This window comes from Poecilia reticulata, linkage group LG17 (genome assembly GCF_000633615.1).
Source record: "Poecilia reticulata strain Guanapo linkage group LG17, Guppy_female_1.0+MT, whole genome shotgun sequence".
Taxonomy (NCBI): domain Eukaryota; kingdom Metazoa; phylum Chordata; class Actinopteri; order Cyprinodontiformes; family Poeciliidae; genus Poecilia; species Poecilia reticulata.
The window spans coordinates 219,016-243,817 of record NC_024347.1 but is presented as its reverse complement, the minus strand read 5'-3'; the positions used below and the strand labels follow the sequence as shown (position 1 = coordinate 243,817).

Genomic DNA, 24,802 nt, shown 5'->3' with positions numbered 1-24,802 from the left:
TGTATTTCATTCTTTTTGTCTTTCAGTCAGTTATTCTGAGATTATTCATGCCTCTGATTCCCAATGTCGTTATGCTTTACAGCTTATGAAAGCCTTCAATCATCATTAGGAAGCTGGTGAACATTTTGTCCTCTCAGTGGAAGGTTTTGAAGCAGGAACAAAAAAAGGGGGTAATTGTAAGGATTAAAGTGAAATTAACAAGGAGAAATTGTAATGACTAAATGACTTGGTCAGAGTTTTTGTAGAGCTGGAGCTCTTGTGGAGAGTTCCCAGAATGCAGTGGTCAGCATCTATTAAAGGGGCTCAAAAAGAAACAATTATTAACCAGCAACTCAGTTACGATCAGATAAGTTCAGCGATTCATGCGAGGTCAGGCCTGGTGCAAACTGAGCAGACAGAAAACCTATTGTAGCTCAAATTGGTAAAGATCCTAATGCAGGTTCTGATATAAAAATGACAGAATACACACTGTGTCGAGGTTTGTTGCAAATGGGTCTTTATAGCCTCAGACTAATTAAGTTGGAAATGAAATTCTATAATGGCTGACAGAAATTGTCTATAGACTGTGTGTGAAAGCAGGCTGCAGACGGGGAGGAACGGGGAAACCTCATCAAGTTCCTGGGAGGATGGGGACGTYTGTAGRCAGAAGGTTACATACATCCCAAAAATAAAAAAAATAAAAAAGACTACAGAACCGTCGAACCAACACAGAGACGGAAAACAGCGCAGGCCACCGGGTGGGAAAAAGGTCAAAACCCAGAGGGTCCACCGTACATGCTTAATTATACGTTTTTAAATTGATATAAAAACATATTCATTATCTAAACGCATAAAAAAAAAATAAAGGGGGAAGCCGAATTTAAATGCAGTAAATGTGTTATCAAGCTTTATGGACAGCAAATGTCTTTTCTCCTGAAAGCACAACACGATGTGTGCAGAAGTGGGAGAGGAAAACAACGCCTACTCTGTAGATGGATATTTGTTCTCATTTTCTGTATATTGTGCACCAAAAATGTTTTACACATATGCACAGACAAATGTATTACAGTGTAAGTGAGACGGCTCAGAGAAGCAAAGAGGTGGCTCAAAGTACTACTGCTGCTGTAGATGAACATTATGTAAGCTACAGTCACATTCAAATTTCATTATGTTCCTAACACTAGAAAATGTATCAAGGTAATAATCCTAATTCTTCTCCAACAGACTAGTTATGATCTCGATGGTACAGAGGTCAGTAGGCACCGGGCTAGAAAACTGTCCCTCATTTTTGTGGTTTGTGCTGCAAAATCAAATGAGTGAGAATATTACTGAAAAGTCTGTTCACCAAGTGAAAAACATTATACAGATTAATCAAACACTGATGTTTTAACACTTTTATTTCTCTTAGTCATTATGATTTTCTGCTAACAGCTAAATGAAAACATGTAAAAAGAGAATATTACATCAGATCAATAAAAAAAAAAAAAACTTAAAACGTGGGCTTAAAAAAGTAAGCTTAATACCAGCTGGAAGGTTGTTATTTTCAAAAGGTACTTTTAATCTAAAAAACAAAACTCATCCGGGCATATATTCTGATTTATTCAATATGACTGTAGTAAATCCAAACCAGAATTTGTTTTCAGAATTGCTGTTTACATTTTATTTAAAAAGTACAAGATCCAAAAAAATGTCTCAATGATAAACTAAGAATAATAAGTCATATCAATGAAATGRAAAATGGCGGTTTTCATAATTTAATCTTAGAGGGCAACAACAAAACAACATTAAAAAATGAAGGCTGAGCTTTGGGCTACAAATAACAACCTGCCTTTGATTTCGTCTAMCAAAAATGCTGCTTTTCCAGGTGAAGTAAAAATGCTTCATTCTTCTTTGGATGTAATTCAATTTTAATCCGATGTTCCAATCAAGTCTCCAAATATAAAAATACCAAAAACAAAAAACAAACTTTAAGAAACAGAGGCCTGTGAGGATGTAGCCCTGTGCGCCATCCGTTCCCAAATTAAACTCTACATGCGTGRTATTATCTTTATCTGGAAGAGCTGTAATTGCAGGTGCAGGAAAAATCTGTGAAGAATGCAAATGAATTGCYGTTTCTCCGACTTCACACTGGCTCTCTCGGCGTTGTTATTAGCTTCTGCAGCTGTTAATTAATTGACAGAGCATCCTGCTGGCATGCAGGTTGACGCTTTTTGTTAGGCTGACTGCGTTTTTAATCAGGACTAATTATCCATGTGTGTGTTTGGGTTGTTTAATGGTTAAACATCAGGGTAGGTTAGTGTGTGAACAGGTCCAGAATAGTGCACCCATGCCTAAGYATTGGTGTGATACAGGAAGGCAACATTTGTTTGCCACATATGAACTTTTCCCCATTTTGAGATAGTAAGCCCRTGATCTGTTTTTACTGGGTTGTTTGAAACAAACCAACAGAAAGTATTGCACAATTTGGAAGTGGATAGAAAAGGATATGTTGCTTTTGAAATGTTCTACAAAAAAAGAAAGGATGGAGTGATTTGTATTCAGGGCTGCATGGAGTTTCAGCTGTTGGCTTTGATTCTTTGCAGCAAGAGGATTCTGGCTTTAAATCCTGGCCTAAGGTCTGCATGACTTTTCTATCTTTTTCCCATGCACATGTGAGTTCTCTCTGGGTACTCCAGCTTCCTAACACAGGCTAAAAATATGACTTCTAGCTGAATTAGTCTCTCCAAATTGCCCTTAGGTAAATGTGTGTGCGTATATTGTTGTTTGTCCTGCATGTCGCTGTGATGACCTGTGATAGACTGTCAAACTGTTCGTGCTGCACTCTGTGTCTTGTCCTATAACYGCTGCAGGTAGGCAGCAGCACCACTTATCCGTGAGAGGATTAGTGACTTTAGACACTGGATGGATGGATTTGTGCTCACATTCCTGAGTCAATACTTTAGAAAACTGCTTTTTTCTACAACGACAGTATTAAGTTTATGGGATCTGGAGCATCTCTCCTCTTGTTGCACTTCAACAGAAGTTTTGCCTCGTCTCAATGGCAAAATAACTTAAGCTCAGCCGCACTGGGYCGGGTTTAGGGAAATTGACAAGCATTTTAAACCGGTTTTGTTTGTTGTTTAAAATAATTTTGTCAATAAAATCTTGTAGAACGGATTTTATTTGTGGATTACTTGATTCTATTTTGTTTTTGTTATTTTAACTGTCTTGCTACATTTACAACTTATTTCCTGTCAAAAATATCTTGGAATATGATTTAGTGCTTTGGATTGTCCAAACTGAATTAACTAGAAAAAAAAAAAAAACGCAGTCCAAAGTCTTTTTTGAAGCTAAACCAAAGTGAACAGCTGTCTGTCTGTAGATGTGTCTGGTAAAGCCATACCTTGAAAAGATTTGATGCTATTATTGATTCTGCAAAGTAATGATCAATGGAGCATGAATAGAAATGCAACACATTCTTCTTTAAAAAAAAATACAATTTTTCCTCTAAAACTTTAAAATTATGCACCACTTTCTGTTGTTCTACCTCATGAAAATGAACATTACAAAATGTGGAMAAATCTAATTTTTTTCCAGGTAATGTAGGTAGATGATACAATTTGAAAAGTGACATCACTTGGTTGCTACAATGTTGTAGTTTATAGTTTGATCAGATTTTGCTTTTCCTAATAAAMKTTTTTATTAACATATTAACGTTCTTTTGTGATCATTTTGCAATGTTAACACACACACACCATTCATCAAATTATAAATTGTAATGTAAAGCCTATTTTGTAAATTCTAAAAGTAAAAAACAATCAAAAGAACACCTTGCATTTTCTACTTTCATGGACTCCCGTTGCAAATTAACAACACCATTCTTGGTTCTACTCTTTTTGGTGTCTGATAACCAGCGTTTCCTGGAACAGCGTTCAGACAATCTGTTTCTCWTCKYCKYCKWSGWRRKMWGCTGSTGSWGYWSYYCYYCKTYRWWMRWSRTGAKSWGSWKGAKRWKWYTYYKYKKCKTYTTKYWGCAGMAKMRYMSMASRRGGSRRMMAMYWYTTTTTWTWTTTTTTTYYMMAWRKGSRCAYRKSSCMMAAAAWMWMAARMMCYYTKWRWMTMWAWAKAKAWMWMWAWRTGYKMKARARRSKYTTKWKTYTYTTTTTTTTTTTAAACAGCCATCAAAGTGGATACACATTTCAGGACAGAATTTTCTGAGTTAGACATCTGCTGCATGTCTGTCTGTAATTGTCTAGCGACTGAACAAGCAGAGGACATTTATCACGCTGTCTTCTCTTCAGGCAGACAGATGACATCTCCTCCAACACCTTCACCCACACCTCCCCAGATCTTCTCTGTTGCCTTCGTATAACAGCTTCTCTTGTGTTCACCTCCTCTCCACAGCTCCTTCGCTGTTGGTTCTCCTCCATGTCACACCCATTTTCCGCTATTTATAATCTGCTCTCCTCAGCTCTTTTTTTGCAGGTCTCTCCAGTCTTTTGTTCCCTCCCTTTTGGAAGTCTCCTTTCTGTTAGGTGATTGTTGGAGAGCTGGGAAGAAACTAACAACTTTCTGTGTTGCCCCTTCCCGTGCTCCGCTGCAGCTTCAAGTCTTAATAAGCTATTTATCCAACTGAGTTTCGCTGACTTTTTAGGGGGATCTCACGACAAAAACGGTCATTTATATTTATAAATCAAAGCTAATAATCTGCTTACTAGGAAATCTTATTGTACTATTTTTTCTGTAGCTCATTACTTCACTGGCAGATAGCAGAAATAAACTAATTAGCAACATTAAAGGTGGTAAAAACAAACAAAAAAAAGCATTTCCACACAACAAATTTGAATAAATTCACAAAGCCAAAAATTACACACAAACAAATACCTTAAAATATATTACCGGTAAATGTGGACTTTTTAAACACACGATCTATTATTTAAAACTTTTGTGACACTAATTATATGTATTAGTGTAGCAGTTTTTGAACTATCTTAGTTCTGTTTTCCCTGATTGCTTTTCGCAGTTGACACTAGAGACACACAGCTCATTTTCCTAGCCCAGCAGGAAGTCCTGCAACCCCATTACAGATAAGAAACAAAATGTGTTTTCATCATTTAAGAAAGGTAGTTTGAGCAAGGAACTCTTTAAATGTATGCATAAAAAAGTTATATTTCACTTTTATTGGTAGAAAGGAGGAACATTTCAGTGAAGTTTGTAACAATAAACAAAGTAAGTATGGTTGCCACTCTTCAGCCTTTCCTTCATTACTGAGGTACTGGTGTTATTTCACAGTTTGGCGGCTTCCTGCTTCATTTATCACTAAGGATGTTTCTAAATGTTTCTGTTTGAACTAGTCATCAGCTCTTCTCCTAAAACCTGATTATATAGGGTTTAATGTTTCAGTGTTTCTGTTTTGCTGTATGATATCTAGGGGCTATTCTGATTTTCTGATCGTGCAATGCAGGGGTGAGTTTAGGTCACAGGATGCAGTGTTGTAGTACTCGAGGTCGGTCTTGGTCTCGAGACCGGTCTCGAGACCATTATTTGATGGTCTCAGTCTCGTCTCGGACTCAACCTCATTTGGTCTCGGGCACTGAGGACTCAGCATTTTATTTCAAGACCAGTCGAGAACGCAACTGTGAAAATATCACTGAACATGCAGCATACTATCCAGTTTATTTGTTAACATCTTTGTTTTCAGTGGATGCAAAATGCACCGATTAAAATCCAAGCAATTACGTGACTTGCCAATTACGTGTTTATGTTACTCCCATCCCTTCCCCAACCCCCTTCACGCTCCAAGACATGCGCAGTGGTTTTCTCTCAGCGGCAGAAGATCTGTCTAATAGTCAGTAATAGAATAAAGATGCATAAAACATCAGAAATCTGATGGCCACATCTAACTCAGCAGCGCTTCGCTTTCACAGACAGTGGGGACTACGTCTAACTTTTTTGTCACTTAGAAAAGTATCTCAAAGAAAGGTAAGCTCCGTTGACGTGAAGTTAGCAAAGCTAGCTGTATAGACACACATAAGCATTGTGATGAAAAAAAGTTGTCACTCACTGCGCTGAATTATTGCGCAGAGATGTTGACTGACTTATCGCACATATGAGACAACGATGTGTCCAAAAGTCTGCAATGTAGTGATGCGACATTCAGGAGCAGTACGATTCTTCTCCACGGCTCTTTACTTATTAGATAGGACTGGAGTGTCACTGAGAGCCGTTGTTCTATCAGATTATCATACGCTGTTAGAATAGCATACATCAGAGATTCCCAAACTGTGGCGCCGTGCCATTGCGGGGTGGGGGGAGCGCGAGCAGCCGTTTGGATGAAAAAGAAAAACAAAAAAACATGAACGCTGTATGCGYTGGGTTTTTACCTTAGAATGGCCAAGTCTCTGTTATTCCTCTGTCAATTTGATACAGTAGGGGCTTCCACACTTCCCATRTCTGTGTCCTCTGTCACTTKTATCAGCAGTTAAAAATGTTTAATCCATTGTTAACATGTGGTAACGTGTTTTTCCGAGCCACCTTTAAACGCAACATGAGCGCTACGACGCTGGGTTTACACCTGTGCAGCTGCGAAGGAGACCTGCTGCTGCTGTGCGGAGTTGAACAGGTGTGTTAGAATCATGGCAGCAAATCAGCAAAACGCAAAGAACTTTTCAGTTTTTTTCCCCCAAACTAAACAGACTGTTTAGTAAAGCTGTTGGATGCAGGTAAAGTTAGCTAAAAGATGACTAGCTAGCTAATATCAATACATCACCTTAAGCTTGTTAACAAGTAGCTTATAGACTAAGTTGTTGTCTATGTTCAGCTACATAGAGTCATTTTGCCCCCCAAAAAGTCGACCCCCCACCCCTCAAAAACACATAATTCAACCACACAGCTATTTGTAGGAGGGGGGGCAGAAAATGTTTGGAAACCACTGGGGGGGGGCGCAGGACAAAAAGTTTGGGAACCACTGGCATACATGTATCTACTTCTTGCTTATTGCTCCTTGGTCAGTGTTCATAGTTGAGCGTCAGGGCTTTGCCTCAATTGCTATGTTTAATGGTGCAGACGGTGGTTTCTGACATGAGCAACATGGGTAAACACCCAGGGTGTTATCTTTTTAGGGATGGCACGAGACCACCGCGGATCGTAGCACAGAGATGGAAGCCAAGCAGAACAAAGAGTTTGTTAAATTTAACACTGGTTAAATTTATTAAGTATTTAATATCTATGTGTTTTTATGGGAATATGGATCTTTCAGATCAATTTGAGTAATTTTGATCATATTTCACATTTTATGCGCTGGTCTTGGTCTTGACTCGGTCTCGACTTCCCCTCGGTCTTGGTCTTGTCTTGGTCTCGGGTTAGGTGGTCTTGAGCACAACACTGACAGGATGTGAAGAATATGAATTAGTTTTGCATGTAAAAGACCTAAATTTTTTAAATATCAGGAGGGATGAGAGTTCCTCACCCTGTTCCCCTTCGCTGTGCCTCTAAGGTTTACAACAATTTCAAACAGCTGAGTTTTTGTCTAACTCACATTACAATATCAATCTCAGATGAGCACAGCTACAGTACATCGTAACAACAATTCTGAAAAGTAGGAAGTTGGTCTTTTTTAGTCACTATTAGAAAATAGTCCAATGTAGAACCATGTACAACAAGCAATCAATACTATCCGTCCACTCATTTTTTAAACCTTCTTAATCTTGTTCACACTCACAGCAGTGCTGAGGGTCATTCTAAGGCCGAGAGACGGCGTGCAGCCCAAGTTGTCGATACATGACAGGGTCAAAATATGTCAGCTTCCACATTCCCTTAATGCTTTCGAGCCCTTAAAAACAAATTACAGCAAAATTACTATAAAAAGTCCCTTTTTTTTGGCGACGGGATATTAAGATAACATATTAGCATCTTAATAAAGACTATAATTATAGAAAAAAAATGAGGGTATTGCTCCAATGTATATGAATTATAATAGTGAAGCAGTTCTGGGTTGGCATAAAAGTGTGAGGTTTCAGCCAGTCTCTGGGCCTGAATACGTAGAATATTTGTGTCAGACTTTATAGCCTAAGGCTAATGGCTGGCTGGATGACATTTCACCAGAACATGTTTTACATTTTCTAACTCTTTTTTCATGCTTTATTTGGAAACACCTCTTATAGAGCAATCAGCAAACAGAAATAGGAACTTTGTGAAAAACATATTAGACACTATTGCAAAAGAGATTCATAAATTTAAAAAAAGCTTCAATCAGGATTTTTGTCCATCGGGGCAATGCAGTTATGTTAGCAGAATTAGAAAATCTAATATTGGTTGCAATTTTTAATTTGTAGATTTCTATTAAACGTGGAACCCAATTAAAATTGATTCTTTATGCTGTTTTTTTTCCTGCTTTTTTCCAATTCTTCCACATTAAGAAATTCTGAAAAGCTTCAACTGGAATCCTTTTACAACCTTAAATTGTTATGTGTAAGCATTTTTGTTTACAAAAGTCTGAATGACCACAAATCAACAGTTTCGTGAGGTGAAAATCCTTGTTCAAGGTGGCAGCCCAAAATTTAATTTAAGCTCTCACACTGGACTGTGATTTCTCCTTAAAATACTAAACACAACTAAATTAAAAAGAACAGTCCAAGTAAACAGAAAAAAAGGTAAACACATTAATTTCTTAGTTCAGGTAGAGATGGGCTGGTATGCAGTTTTATATTCATTTAGAAAAAGTTAATATGAGTGGCAATCCTTCAGTTTCCCAATAGAGGTCTGTTCTCATCCCAGAAATATTTTCAATCAGCAACATTTGTCTTTTTTATAAACCCAGAAAAAAGCGTGAGTCTTCTTCCAGTCATGAGTGGGGAGGAGGAGTTGCTGCCATTCTTTGCGCTCCGTACAAGCAGAGTGCTATAAAATCGACACATTCTTTATTTTCGCATTTCTCTTGACAGTGTTACAATTAACCGTATTTATATTCTAAACGCACTAAACCAGAGGCGACCGTAGTGAAATATTTATAACCGAGCACGCCGTCAGGAATTAACGGCGTAATTCACCGCTGCACCTCGGCAGGGCGGGCGGCGTTTATTCCGAGGTGTTGGAGTTGCGTGTGAAGGTTCTCGTAGGTCAGCACCGCCACCATATAATTTCTGCCACGTCTTTTTCAGCTCATCGTCAACACGTTCCCCACGGCCCCTTCTTTTTTGTGCTGCTCTCTCTTTTCTTGAAGCGAAACTTTGTTGAGTGCTTAGCATTAAAGTGACAGGCCCTAATAGAATAAATAAGGCGTCTATTTTTACCTGGCTTCTGGCAGGATGATCGTTATACCGCACACCGGCACGCAAAGCTGTACAGGAGGTTGGTTAAGAGCTGACACCTGGCTCAGCGGGGAAGGGCACTGAGGGGGTGGAAGGAGGCCATGCTGATTTAGTTAATATAAGTAGCAGAGTACAACAACAAAACTGGGAACTTCGACTCTGAGAGCCATTGCTGACTGCTCTGTTTACTTCCAACTTTTTTTGCCTGTTGAACAATGCGTATCAGCATTGTTTTTTTTTTTTTTTCTTTTCTCTGACATTTAACAATTAGGCGAGCTTTATAATGTTGCTTTCTGCTCGTGAGAAATGTTCCARTTTAAACTCCTGCTGGAGAGTTCTGACATATCTCCAAAGTATTTGGAGCTGCTCTGAGGCGAGCATGGTCTCTGCAAATGTTCAACGACAAGCCACTCGGTAAGCGTGAGAAAAGGCAAAGTAAATTAGGCTAATCATATTCACATCCAAAGAGTTTGGAAAACTGAGTTGCGCTACTAAGTGGTACTTTCAAGTAGTCTGGAGACATTTCTTGGTAGACCTTTATCTACCTACACAACCCTTTTCTCTATTTTACAAGTGATCAAATTACCCCTTTCAAAACTTTAAGTACTATGCCTATTATCACCCTGTTGCTCATTTGCCTTTATTTTCAATAGTGTAGGAAGACACAATTAAAACAGGCAAAAATCTGTCTTTTATTTCACATACTCACAGCAGTTAAACTTTAAATTAAATATTTATACTTCGGAAGAGAAAAAAAAAATACGTACAAGGTGTACATCTATAGATGTGCACCGACTATTGTTGAAATAAAAGTGAGATAGGTTGCAATACTGTAAGTACCCATATTTTTATTTTGCTGCAAAGTAGAACAAAATGGAATGTGTCTCATTTTGTTCGTCAACGAGACAACCCGAGGGAAAACTAAAACATCCTGTCCTAATGCAGCAGGGATTGCATTCCAGACTCTTGATCCCAATAAACATTCACTATTTCAAACAAGACTTCATCAAAAACATCAAAATTCCCCTTTTTCCCGTTCTCCTAAACTTTCCATTTAATGTAATGATCTGGAAATGTCTTTTTTGCTCGGGAAGCTCAGAATTATATTTCCGTGACATCTGTGGATTCAAGAGTCTCTACAATATCCAGTCAGTCGTTCTTTTTCTTTCATGGTGTTTCACACCCCAGCTACTGTACGCCTGCAGACAGGAGGGAACGAGTGGGTCAGTTGTTCCGTTTCTAAGGTGGACCATGGCTGAGTATTTTTAAAGCCCTATTTGTCAAGAAAAAAAAACCCGAAATCCACACATTTAACAGACATAAAACTTTGTCTACGTAATTGTGCTTGCAGTAGTGGGGAACAGGGCTCCCCTCAAAAAGTTGCCACAACTTCTGACTTTAAATTCATTGAGCGGCTCTAGTAAAGAAGAAAACGCTCCATGAGTTGCAGGCAGAAAGAGGAAAACATGCAGCCTCAATCTGTCCCTCTGCTCTGGATCAGGCAGCGGCTCCATCACGTTGCTATAAACAAACAGTATCAGGTCTGTCACCTGAGGAGCATCCCTCAAACCGCAGGTACAGCCTACCTCTGGCCTGCACTCCCATCCACTGTCACATACAGCGGCTGTTCTGTTGTCTCTCCTATCCTATCTGTGCCCTCTGCTGTAATAGAGCTAACAGAATTTGCACTTTTTGTCAGGCACGTGTGTATTTCCGATCGGAAGTTATAACTAGACCAGATCTGACAGGGAACTTTTGGGAACCTGGGAAACAATGTTGGCTGCACTGTTTCGTAAGTTGCTCTGGATTGACATTCGTAGCAGGTGAGTTCTGTGATCAGGACCTGTGGTTGGAGGTGGACAGAGGTGAATAAAATGAAGATACCGCTGCAGAGCCTCAACTGCTGAAACAAGAATCGGCCTATGGCATTACGAGCTCAAATCCAAACACGTCACTCAAGCAGAAGCCTAAAATATCAATGATTTGGACTGCAGCACATAAAGCCACAACTACCACAATTCAATCATTTAAAAAGTCCCAAAACTTATGTACGTTTTAATAAAGCTGTAAGTTAAACTACTTACTAAGTTTAGTGAAACAAAGCAGTAATTAACAGTATTTCAGGTTCTTGTTCTGTAGCACAGGATTGAAGAAAATCCTTTTATTTATTTAAAAAAAAAAAAACATTATGTTTTCCTGTTTTGTTGATGATGTTGCCTGACATTTAGTCAGGCAACAAGAGAAACAGAACAACAACCCGGAACTGTAACTCTGGGTCATCAGAAGATGAGGCAGAGTTTTGATGAGAACGACGTAGTCTCCGAAAGAACCAGAGAGCTTTCCAAACACATTACAATAACCGGACCTCCAAACAGGAGCTGCCTGCGACAGAAACAACTTTCACATCATGTGCAGTTTCTCAATGTAATAAATTGTCAAAACATGTAGGGAGCAGCAGCGGCTTTCATGCTATTCCTGTCTGATCTCTGGCGTGGTAATTGAGGTCATGTGTCTGACAATAGGAAACTTACATCAAACCCCAGAGCAAAGAACAAAGTGCTATTAATCACCAGGACAAGGCATCATGACCAAAAGTAGACGAGGACACGCACGCACGCATGCACGCACACACACTGCCTGACCGTGGTTAATAAGCTATGGCTGTGTCTACACAACATGACTTCTGCAGGAATTTTAGTGTGTGGTTTTCCGGTGCGTGGCTCATTAGGAAACAACAGATTTAAATCTTTATTTAAATTTACAGAATACAGTTTATTTGTTTTTTTTTGTTTTTTTTGGCCCCTCACCAACCAATCTCTGATGCATCGACTAAGTCATAAACCATAGTTATTTCTAATAATGATTCTCGCAAATGTCACTTTTAACCATGAATTTAAAATGATTAAATTGAGGTTGACAACCTCAGGTCAAACACATACATGGTTCAAAGTTGGGAAATCCTCTTTTTCTCGTTATGTTGAAAGACAAAATCGACACGCAGGGCCCACTCCAAAAAGGGACCGGTCACGTCGGTGACCCAATCAGACAAGAATCAGACGAAGATCAGCCTGGCTTCCCCCTGAATATGGAGGCAGGAAGCTGCAGTCAGGCACATCTTGTATTTGGAGCAAAGGCTGGGGACATGGATCATCAAACTCTCCTGTGAGCTCATTACTCCCTGCAAAAGGGCAAGATATTTCCAAGATGCCGAGAAGAGATTAAGAAAGATGACTCTGATTTCAAGTTTTTGCCAATGGAATCAATTTTGTTTTCCTCAAAACAGACGGTTCTGAGCCAAGCTGAAACACTTATCCACTTTGATTAAGCCACTTCACATCTTCACAGCTCAGTGTAATCGCTATGCTACCATTTGACAGGACAGAGGGGGATTCTTGACAGATTTCTGCCAAAATCTTAGACGAGCAGACGCGCAGTATCGCATGGACAAAATCCGATGTTTTATGTTCTAACATTTGACCGACTAAATACAAAAGAATAAAAACAAATTATTTTTTGTTTATTCCTTTTTTAAAACCTGTTTCAGTTAGCAGGGCGAGAGCGTCTACTTTTAACCTACCTCAATTCGAAAGGCATTGATTCTCTAAAGAAAACAGCCTTGTAAATAAATTGCTAGAAACCAAAGAGTGCATGTTTTTCAGCTTGTGTTTTCTCCTTCACCCACACGTCACAATTCAAATGTCCTAGACAAGTACATTCTATTCAAAACCCACATTTAAATGTACTCCTTTTATTTTGAAGGAAACTGTGGCCGTTCCTCTGTTTGGGTAGCGACTTCAGCACCTTTGTGTGTCACAATTTTGGTTTGTGCTACAGAGGGATTTACAAAGAATGTTTCAACAATGCTTCAACTTCTGTCTAACCGCTGCACAATGTCATAACTGTAAGATAGGCAGGCACATTATTAATCCTGTAAATGACCTTCTGATATGCTATATTTGTTATTTCCAGTTCTGAATTCACACTTTGACGCCAGTAATTATTTAGCCTGGTGTATTGAGCCTCCCTTAGGCGATAGTGTTGTATATGTCAAAAGGAGAATTGAACATGATTATTTTTAATCCAATGTCCAATCATTAATTCTATCATTAATCCCATCATTAATGGTGCTAATCTGTTCATAAGAGTATTAATTCCTCAAGTCAAAAGTAAAGTGTCTCCGTTTGTGTAGAACAGACGGCTTGTTGGCAGAGATTACATCTCCTTCTTTTGACAAATGTTTTTTTTTTTTTTGGTTTCGTTTGGTTTTTTCACTTACAGTAAGATTTTATGAGGTTTAGTTGTCAGTATTGTATGTCCAACCTTATTGTTCAACTGAAATGACAAGTTATGACAAGATAATGAGACTCTGTCCAACACAGTTTAGGAACATTTAAGGTTCTTTGAGAATGATAGAGAGAAAACTAAAGTTATATATAACTGAGAAGGGAACTGTACATTTTCTTTTTTTCACAATCAGTATGATTATTATTTTTAAACGAGGTTATTAGAATGGGTCGACTTACTCAAGTGTTATTGTGAGCAGTTGAAGATAAGTAGGTAGTTACATAAAGACTCTTTTTAGACAGAGAAAGCTAGAGGAGCAAAAGTGATACAGGTCAAATTTATACAGCAAGAAATATGCTGAAATCAATGAGGTTAAAATGGCTACAACTGTCTCTGCTCATAAGTGAGTTAGTGTTAAAAAAAAACCCTCAAAAGAACAACAACCAACAGAAGTATACATCATATGGCTGACATGTCCTCACAATACAAGGAAAGCTGTGACATCGATTCTTTGATTGCTTGATTGGGGAAAACTTCAAACCCTTTAGCGCCCTTTAGTTTGGCTTCTTCAGCTGTAATAATGCAGAATTTACCTCAAAGCAACACTGATCAATGAYCACGTTGTGACATGGCTGTTGTGTGTCGCAAACTGTATCTAGAGTAGACAGCACGCCACAAAAACATGTTTTGATCATGTCAGATAAAAGAAGTGCTGACAGGCATGGAGCTGTCGCCTACTGAACGTAGATAAATCGTTACGTTAAACGAGACACAGTTAACAGAACTTCAAGCATTACAGTAGACAAGAAACGTGGAATCTGATCATTAAAGATAMGTTGTGAGCTTGGCTACGAAGAGTGATCAAAACAATAGGGTTTTTTATCTTTGCTTTGTCTTTTTAATCTAAAATAGTTGATGTATAAAAAAAGTAAGTAGTAAAAGTTTTCTGTCATTCAGAAAAGTTGTTCAGTCACACATACAGTGAATATCGAAAGCGTTCTAGATGTAATATGGTAGCGAAAACCTCAATTTCACAAAGAAGCCAAGAGTTTTCAGCAGGTGTAGGATAGTTTCGGATATTTTCAGAAGAATCATGCAATATRCATGATCAACTCCTCTTTTAATCACAAAACAGAAGCTCAGCACTAGATTTTCTATTCCTTTTAAATCACACATACCAACACAAACTTCATTGTCCTACCTTTGCTGATGTCCTGGTACTCMAGCCACAGCTGTCTCTGGACTTGTTTGTTGGGGTACCAGATGGTGCAGGACTCCTGGAAGCCATAAACGGCCTCCTGCACGTAGTGGTTCCCAAACTCCCTCAGGATGGAGACAAAGTCGYTCCGCTGCGTCGCCCCGTCTAGAGAATGGATGGCAGAGCTGAAAGCTGGAAGGATGGAAAGCAGATGTTCAGCAGAGGTTAATATAGTTGCATTTATAGTTGGTTTGTACTTATTGGAAATCTAGAACCAGGTCAGATTTTGTATTTTGAAATACTGATTAGAATTTCTAAATCATTTTTTTTAAATAATAGTAAATATCACAGGCTAAATAATGAACAACTTCAATAGGATACAGTAAAACACAAAAATATGAAATGAAATATCTTGACACAGATAGTTGCCAACTATCTCGCCAAATATCTGTGCCAGATAGTTGTGGGACATAAATATTTCGCACAATGAAACATTTCCACCAAGGTTGGATGCAAAAGCCTCTGGGCTTTGGGCCTAAACAGTCAAGTAGTAAGAAAAAAAGTCACTTGTCCTGATTGAGAAAATTTATTGCAGCTAAATTAACAGTAACTTACATCATTCTGACTTGCTATGATAAAGCTAACAGAGCTATGACATCGGCATTTAGGTCATCGAGGAGCTAATCTCTGATGGTATCGCCTACTTGAAGAACACCACTAAGACCATRAAACAGATCTATCAAAGACTGCACTTGAACCAACATACCCATCTATCAGCTGAGACTGTGACACAACAGCTGCAAATGACAAACAGCGGAGCCCTGCAGTGGACAGTGAGGGAACCTAAGGAGGTCACTGGCGTTTCTCTGCACTCTGTCCAGGATTTGTTTCAGAGCCACAGCAGGAGGACCAGGGCACTGAACATTGTCAGATATTTCTCACAACCTCTATGTTAACCTTTGACATTCGGTTCAACTTTTCATGCCATCATGAGATAGTAGTGCAGCATGAAAAGCAGAAGCAAACTGCTCYGCAGCCTTGTACCAAAAGCTGTTCAAATACTCTATGTACTTTTCTGCATCTATTTCATTTGCTGGATTTATGTTGTGTTTTTACCTACTTGTGTTTTATCTTTTAAAGGCTTTTTTTAATTAATTTTTTTTATGCAATGCGATGGACCGGCGACATGTCCAGGGTCTGCCCTGCCTGTCGCCCAATGACCGATGGAGATGGACACCATGACCTTGCCAGGATATGTCGATATGGACATCTTGCATGTTATTGTTTACAGCTGCAAATTTTGCACATGTGCACAACACTGGAGGGCAAAAAGACTATTCTTTTACATACTAACCATAGCTGAGTAGCTGCTGTAGAACAATTTGAACTAAATGAAACCTGGAGATGTGGGCATTATTAATTTAGCGCAGTGCACCAGAGCAAAAGGAAAATAACGCAGATTGAAGAACAACAATRAAGAACAACTCAAAACCACCGTTTCCTCGTTATAGCAACTGACAACATCCAGCACCAAAAAATACTCATTTAACACACAGAGGAAAAACAGAACACCACAACTTTTACATTTTTTTAATGCCAAGTACGTTTTAATGTATTCTTTTGATGTCATTAGAGGAGAGCTGAATTTTCCCATTTAATCCAGTTTGTCTCAGTTCAGCAACTGCAGAGAGGTATTTATTATCAGAGCGGTGATGTGGAAGCTGATGTCAGGTGTTTGACACMGAGCGTCTTACATGGATTTAAGTGGACATCTGAGTCATCTGCTTACTATTCATGAACTCTTTCAACCAAAGAGTGAGGATTATCCGCACTGTCCACTCATGGATATGGGCAGGCTTGGGTTCACATTTAGAAGAAGATGGAAAAATAAGTAAAATGTCATACATTTAAATCTGTTCAAAGCCGAAGCCGTTTCAGAAGCACTCTGTGTATCACAACCTGGTTTTGGAACATGTATCCAAATCTAAAGAAAAAATCTATCTATATATATATTCCATTCAATCTCACACARAATATAATCAAATGATATAACTCTGGTTCAATGCAAGTTCAGCTTTTTTTTATTTAGCTGTAGAATAATCAAGTTTTTAACAGGATACAGGAAATTTAATTTGTGGCAAGATTTGTTTTTGCACTTGAGTCTTATTGCTCTTCTGTATTAGTTATTTCCTGGGCTACAGCTAATAGCTAATAGCCATAAATAGGCCACAGTCTATTTTAGGACAGGTGTTGGATTAACTTTTAATGACCCTTATGAATACTGAGGGTTCCGATATAAACACTTTGCAAACTGTAATTTAAAATCTAATATGTTTTTTGAAAGAATAACACAAACTGAACACACAATATCCACAATAAATTCTGAGCAGCTGAAAAGAACAACTTTAATTGTACATCTTAAGTTAAAGCAACATTTGTCAACTTCATAATCAACAGCTKCAGTTTCTCAAATTTAGTTTGCCTTTATCCGAGTCAGGCATCCAAATGACTAAAAGACATTTTTGAAGCTAAAAGATAAACGTAATTTTGTTTTCCATGAAAAATGTTAGACACTTTAATTTGTTCTTATAAAATTAGATATAGCTTACAGATGGATGTTGAATATGTTGATTCCAAAAACCTCTTTTGAAGGAAAATAAAAATAAGTTTGTTTTTTTTAAAACTTAGTTAAAAAATTAGATGACAATATTCATGCATTTCAGATTTTTATTATTATTATAGCAAACTATTTTATCTGAACTTTTATAGTGCAAGTATGAAAGTTGATGTGAAGGCCTCTAAAAGTACAAGTGTTTATTCTTCAGCCTTATAAAACTCAGGATCTTCTTTTCCTCGGCTGACAGTCTTTAAGGCTCTTCTTCCTCATCACCTTCCTCCACAGTTGGACCTGTCCTSCCTCCAACACACTTCTCTCCACTTCAGTCCTCATCGCTCAGCAGTTCCAAGCTTTAAACGCCTTCATTGCCCCATATCTATTGTATCAATACATCTTTTAAAAATGTCTCTAATCTCCTGGGAGTGCCTTGCATGTGGGTCAGAAAACTAACAAAAAATATGACATAAAAAGAAATTGATATTTTCTAATGCAGATGAGCCCTGTTTGGAAAAAAAACAAACTTATATAGTCGAATGAGATACCGACTCATCAACTTGAAAGTCTATATCAGGTGCTAAGAGTTATCAAAATATTTGAGTTCCATTATGAATATGGATGTGGTTGATAAGCATTAACTAGTGAGTCATGTCATTATGTACAAGTGCTTTAAAAAGTAACATCTTTTTAACTGATAAAATCGTCTGTGGTACCATTTCTCTGTTTTACACAAATGCTTTTACTGATATGGATACAAAAGAGAGAGTGTTAGAAGATTATTTTGGTTGTGAATCACACAATGTTTCCACTCCCCCACCAGTGACTGCACTCTGCTGGACAACTGAATAAAAGACTTCAAGCGGTTTATTCCTGCTTAAAGGAAAGAGAAATGCATATGATTTTGAATATTTCTGGGCTAAAAATTAAAGTTGCACCACAGATCAATCTTCTAACAGCAACTGGCAAACTACAAGCAGCACATATGTTAAGCTCTACCCAAGCAGATAGCCCGACTAATTAAACAGCAAACTTAAGCCTCTTATATGCTCCGTGTTGCTCTCTAGAGAACAGAATGGCAAACTAAGGATGACATTCTGAGCAGTGAAGACAGTAAGCACTAATTCTGCATAAGTTCAGAACAATATGGAATATAAAGGGTCAACAAAACATTCTAATTTTAACATTACTTCAGAAATAGTARAAATATTTCATGTTTTTGCCACTTCAAATGAAAACATATAAATCTTATYCTTGTTTTTGTCTTAATATGTTTCAAAAATTATACCAGCGTAAAACAGTCTTGTTTTTCATACCACAARAATCTACCCATACATGCATCAGGGCTAGAAACTACATTCTGACTTCTTCCKATAAAATCCCAAACTATTTCTTCCACAAACACGAATTGAAAACCATAACAATCTTCATCATAGTCATTCCTAAACACTAGTTGGTTTAACCATGCCCGCTGAAAACAGGATATCACATCTTCTAAGAGGTTCTTCTTCTTTGACTCGCTTTAATCACGTCAGGTTGAAACCGTGACGACAGTTTGAGGTCATGTAATCCTGACCCTACAGCATCCTAACCTTTCTAATCTCCCCCCACCAAACTGGACAATGGTGTAGCTCAGTGTCTCCTAACTCTGGGGCACCAGGGTTAGGAAAAGTGCCCTGCCTGTTTTGGATGTTTGWCTCCTTTGGCACACTTTGCTACAGTTCTGGAAAAGCCTGTTAATCTTCCGTCAATAGAAACCCTGCATATTTTACCAGGTAAAATATGCAGGGAAATGTACCTTCAGGACCAGGGTTGGGGAAAAACAAAACTAAACTAAACAAAAAAACAGGTTCAGCTACCAGACATACTGCCCAATATTGGAACTAGTGTATATTGTAGAAACAAAATGAGTAAAACAAATTGAAAAGAGTTTGAAAATGAGAGCAAAAGCAGGGTAAAGAACGGACTGATTTAGTTTGAATGTATATGAACTAATTGCAAAAATAACTAATCAAGAAACGTGTGTTTTCACAAGCTAAGAGCGTGCCATTATCTGATTAGAGACGAGTGAACTCAACGAGCGGGGAGGAACAAGGACATAAAAGGCTTGCAAAGATATGTTTCAAATGCTACATTGATCAGACTATAACAGAACGTCCATATGCTCGGCGAAATTCTTGCTCAGCAAATATTGGAAAGCAAAACTGCACTAGCAGTTTATCATTCTGATTTTCAGGGGAAGCARTATTAATATCTCACAGCTCACGCTTCACTCGCCCTAACTTCTCCTCCGAAATTAAATTAGGAGACTGCTGAAGTGAGAGACAGAGAGCATAGTGCGGATGAGAGATGGGGGCTTTGCTATCAGATGTAAAAATCAGTAGGCTCGCCCCTCCAGTGCCTGTTGAAATATGATGAGCTAAAGTGGGAAATGGGACTTAAAAGAGGAAGAAAGGATGGAGGCTTTTGAGTCGCTTCTGAGGGAGGAGAAAATAGGAAGTGTGTCCTCAGCCAGACATCACAGACACTTTCAAACCASAGCAACACCACTGGAAATGCATTAGAGGTGTCATGGCTGTATTTATAGAGGAGTGGCTGCACTCATCAGGTGAGAAACTATTTATGAGGGATTTCAGAAAAAATACATTAAAGACGTGGAAAAAATTAGGATTATTGGAAGACATTTACAGTCAGTCTGAATGCAATATTTCAGAAGATTGCGCTTCACCCTTTGAGAACCACTCGCAAAAAGTCGTAATTTTTTTCTTCATGAAACAAGTTTAGCAGTAAGAGACGTGTAAGACAATTGTCATCCCTGACATTTCAGCTGCTAAAAGAGCTTACTAAACTACTTTACTAAATCCCAGTCATGGTGACCATCTTCACTGACAGGATGCTTCAATCTTACAGAGAAAAAGCTTTAAAATACATGGCAGGTGATCAGATGCAGTGAAAAAAACACGAGAATGATAATGAACATGCAACTATTTATAGCTACACGCCATTCAAGTCAACAATCTGTTTCCATTTTAACATGCAATAATATAGAGTATTTTTCTTTTCTTACCAACTTTAGGTTGTTTTTCTAGTTTTATTTAGATATACTTTCTCCTACAAGAACACTATTATTTTTATAGTTGTACTTTTTTTTCCACAGATGCCATGAAATTAACTGCGTCCCTATATACTGTTTATACTGTTTGGTGAGACATTTCAGAGAATCTGTGTAGTGATTTTCTGTAGTTTTGTGGAAAGCTCCACAAAAACAAACAAAAAAAAAAAAACAGTTAACTGCCAAGTCACTGAGCCCCTCCTCGAATTTGTGAAATAAAAAAATTGAGTCAAAGTTCATTCTTTTCCCACTACATTTCTGCCTTGAGAGTGTGGTTGTGGTAGGGTGGTGTTACACTGTTGTGCTGCTACGTCTCTAATGAGCGAGGTAGTCTCAGCACCATGTCAACTCACATCTGAGACGAATATTTGACGTACACGCTCTCCACTTCTAAGAGCTCACTGGACGAGCATCGCTGAAGTGCTTTAAGAAACAACTAATCAGCCGAGGATAGTTTAAGATTTAAAATAGAAACTTAACGAGGTGTGATCTGCTGTGTGCTGTGATATGTGATGTGCTTATCTGTGAAATGCATCGACTACTACAAATCTTTGGTTCTCTGATGCCAGGTGGATTTTTAAAAGCTCTCATAGATGCAGGATGTCACCAGGTTGACTTGTTTTCAATGAATGAACGGCCACTGAGAGCACGTCTTCTGTTTTGTGAAAGAGGCTTTTGACATGAAACATGAAAATACCGATGACTATACTGCGTTTATTTAAAAGAAGAGTTCATCTAAGGAAACGGCTGAACCTACACAAACGTAAATCCGGAACAAAACCACACCGATTGTTTGTGCTTTTCTTTATAGAGAGACACGCTGCATATCAAAGCAGCAGGGAAGTGCAGAGGGAAACTTGAATAAAGAAGATAAACTTCAGTGTTCAGTGGAAAATCGCTTTAATGCCAGTAATGACAACTGATCTGGGAAAAAAAAAAGTCTTTAAGGATGAATTTATTTTTGACACAGGAGATGGCAAGTCCCATCCCACTTTAATCATCACTCATCCCACTCTGACACTTCCACAGCTCCCCTCTATTATACAGTGTATAAAGCCGTTTGAAGCACCCATTTCCCCAGGCACAGCCTGTTGTGTGTTTCTATTTCCTTTTCTTGCAAGGCAATAACCTTACTTTTAAACTTTAGCACCCCATTACCAAGCCCCGGGTTCAGCGCATCATAAAAAGCACCTTTATTTTTTTATGTGAATCTTTGCTATTCAGAGCAGGCTTCCTCAGAGAAAGAACATGTTTATGTAGTTTAATTTTCATTTTGGTTAGACACATTACTCTTTTGCCTCTAGACAAGTCAGATATTAAAAGGTATTARGACTTATTACACAGTCAGGTAAGGAGCTGCAATTGTGGCTGCAAGAGTAAACAGATAATGTGCTTGCAGCTTCATGTCCCTCTTGTTTGAATGTGCTCCGTGAGCATATTGTGGTTTTCTTTTACACTGACGCATACAAGCATTTTTTATTCTTTTTTTTTTACATACATTTACCCGCAGCATGTTTCCACAATAACTGTGATGAGTGATTTCACAGCTACATTGAATATTTGTAAGGCTAAGAAATGTTTGAATGTGAAGCCTTTTTCTTGTAAACTGTGACCACGTATTTTATCGCTGTGTATTATAATTACGTTGCTCAGAACAGGTAATGTAATAGTTTGCTGGACCTACATTTAGATCTCAAGAGTTTATGTGCATTTTTTTTTACTTTAACTGTGAATAATTCTTTTTAAAAACAGCCAGAAAATGCCATGTATGATCAAAAGAAAGTGGTGTACGATTTCCATCATCAAAATGAAAAATAAAAGAGCCAAGCTTTTGTGTTAAGAGGCTAACCTTGACATGGCTTTATAATTATGATGTGTTCAATAATATATGACTGTGTTTGTCTTTGTGCAGACTGAAGAACGTTTTCCTTTAACATAAAAGTACAGTAACACTTATGTTATTTCTTCCATCTCATTCTGCCTTTAAATGTATTATGATATTTAGATGCTATGAATAAACAACACTCTATCACCGCCTTTTGGTCCATTTTATACTGCAGCACATGGGCATGCAATTTGATCTCCAGCTAAAATCAATGGCAAGATTTTAATTTAAATCAATACAATCAAAATGGCACAGTAGCAACCCAATGTAATGATTCTTAATATCATGCTGCAATATCCAAATGATCTGTCTATACCAACAGAGTTCCTCACCTCGGCATGTCAAACGCATGCTACATAATTATACACAATTACATGGCGTGCAAACCAACTGAAGACACTCGTAAATTGTAAACAGAGCATTGCAGMTACATAATTCATGGATGAAACAGAACTTAATGTTACATAAAATGTTATTTTGTCAATCTCAGAACGCTCACATACACGGCATAACAACAAACAGAACTGAGTGATCTACCTTGAGACAGGACCCACTGGTTGAGTTTGACATGGTACAACACAGAGCGCAGACTCCAATGCTGGACAAGGGGATAGCCAGACACCTCACTGTAGTTCACCATACCTGTAGGTTTGAAAAAAAAAAAAAGCAACAAACAAACGTTAACATGGATACAGTTCCCTCAGAGCCATACTGTTGCAGGCTTTAAGGTGGTGTTCTTCCCCATGAGTAAATTCAGCCGGGGGGGGAATAAATAAAAATCTCCAAACCTCCAGCTGAGTATTAATGTTTTATTTTCTGCTTGGTAGTAGTGGTGGAGGTTGCAGGCTTCAGTGTTAGATCAAAGGTTGGACACACATTTCATGTTTACTTTACAAGATGACATGAGACATAACTTAGAGTTGGATCAAAGGGGGAATGTTATCAGGAGTTTAACTCGAGAAACAAAAATTTATGAGATTATAGTAAAATCTATTGAGAAATAAAGATGCAGACGGCTGATTAGACGYAATGTTGTAATGTTAGATGTAAATGAAAGTGTATAAATGCATTTAAATTGCACTCGCATAAACTGCCTCGCAAAAGCAGTCGTACCCTTTGAGTTTTTTTTCCCAATTTTGTCAAGTTAGAACCATCAACTTCAATTTTATTGGGATTTTATTTAATGTAAATAAGTAAAATCCCTGTCCATTTGCTTAATGACTGACCAGATTCCTTGTTGCAGTGCTTTGCACATAGCTCAAAATTTTTCAACTTTGTCTTCACCTGATCCCATACTTTCTGCCACGTCTGTCCCTGTGGCTTGTGGTAATATGCAAAATKGACTTCTCATAACTTTTTTTYAACAGTGACTTTCTTCTTGCCAATCTTCTGTAAAATCTGTGCTTACCTAATCGTTTTTTGTCAACAGCTTCTCACCCCTGAGCTACAGCTCCTGTGTTACCATGGTTCTCTTGGCTGAAAGCTCTGTAAGTTTATCTAGAAAGCCACATGTTTGTAGTGTAAAAAACAAAAAAAAAGTGTAAAAATAGCGCAGCAGTGTGTGAGGCATTTCTTGCCTTTATTATTCCACAAATAATCTGGCTTTTAAATTTTTTTCTTACTTCACCGGAGGAGCTTCATTAAATCCCATTTGGGTTTTGGTTTTCAATTCATTGTTTTTTTTWWAATCTTTTGTGTTATTGTTTTTGTAGCGTCCCCACTAAGAGAAAAGTCTAAAAAGTCTAAAACTGACATTGCATTACCCGGTCTGAATAAAAAAGCAGACGGCAAAAATTAATGATCCATAATCATGTGGAGGAGTTGGCAGCGTAAGAAGCTGCTGCACATAACTCTCTGAGATAGATGGTAAAGACCAAAAACAAAGCAAAACGAGCAAAAGCAGAGATATATTCTCCTGCAAGCTACGTGCGTTTTAAAGAGCGAGCTGCAGTCTTGTTTGATGCGTCATTTCAAATTAAAATTTTACATGATCCGGAACAAAACAAAAACATATCATTTTTAGGTCATTGTCGACAAAATTTAATTGTAATACAAAGACATACTTTTACAAAGAGAGCTACTACGCTTCCTTTTAAATACGTTAGGACAAGTGTGTAGGCTACACAAAGTTCTGCACAATAATCAAAGATGCAGCAACAGTTTCCAACAAGAAAATACTTGTCTTTTCCAGCAGCCATTGTACAAGCGCATGCAGTCATAAAACCAACTGGCCAACTGATTGTCACGTCATCATAAGTCAACTTTTGGTGTTGAAACCAGACACCAAAAACCATTAACCCATTGCCAGAAAATGGCTGGATGGCTTTCCTAGAATCAGTACAGACCCAAATCAATCAAGTGCAAAAATGGGCCAAAAAGTGAATTTTGGATCATAGTCCCCCTTAGCTTTAGTAAATAGATCAGGACATATATATATATATATATA

The 24,802-nt window shown here is 38.1% G+C and overlaps 1 protein-coding gene across 1 annotated transcript in view; it reads right to left on the bottom strand.

Annotated features, from left to right (window-relative positions):
- astn1 (astrotactin 1) overlaps nt 1-24,802 on the bottom strand; it is a 369,159-nt gene that overhangs the window by 140,889 nt on the left and 203,468 nt on the right. Inside the window, exons 15-16 of the mRNA XM_017309852.1 lie at nt 22,894-22,998; nt 14,752-14,940 (exon numbers count right to left, since the gene is read on the bottom strand). Of these exons, the coding sequence (XP_017165341.1) occupies nt 14,752-14,940; nt 22,894-22,998 (294 nt within the window). The remainder of the gene's footprint in view (nt 1-14,751; nt 14,941-22,893; nt 22,999-24,802) is intronic.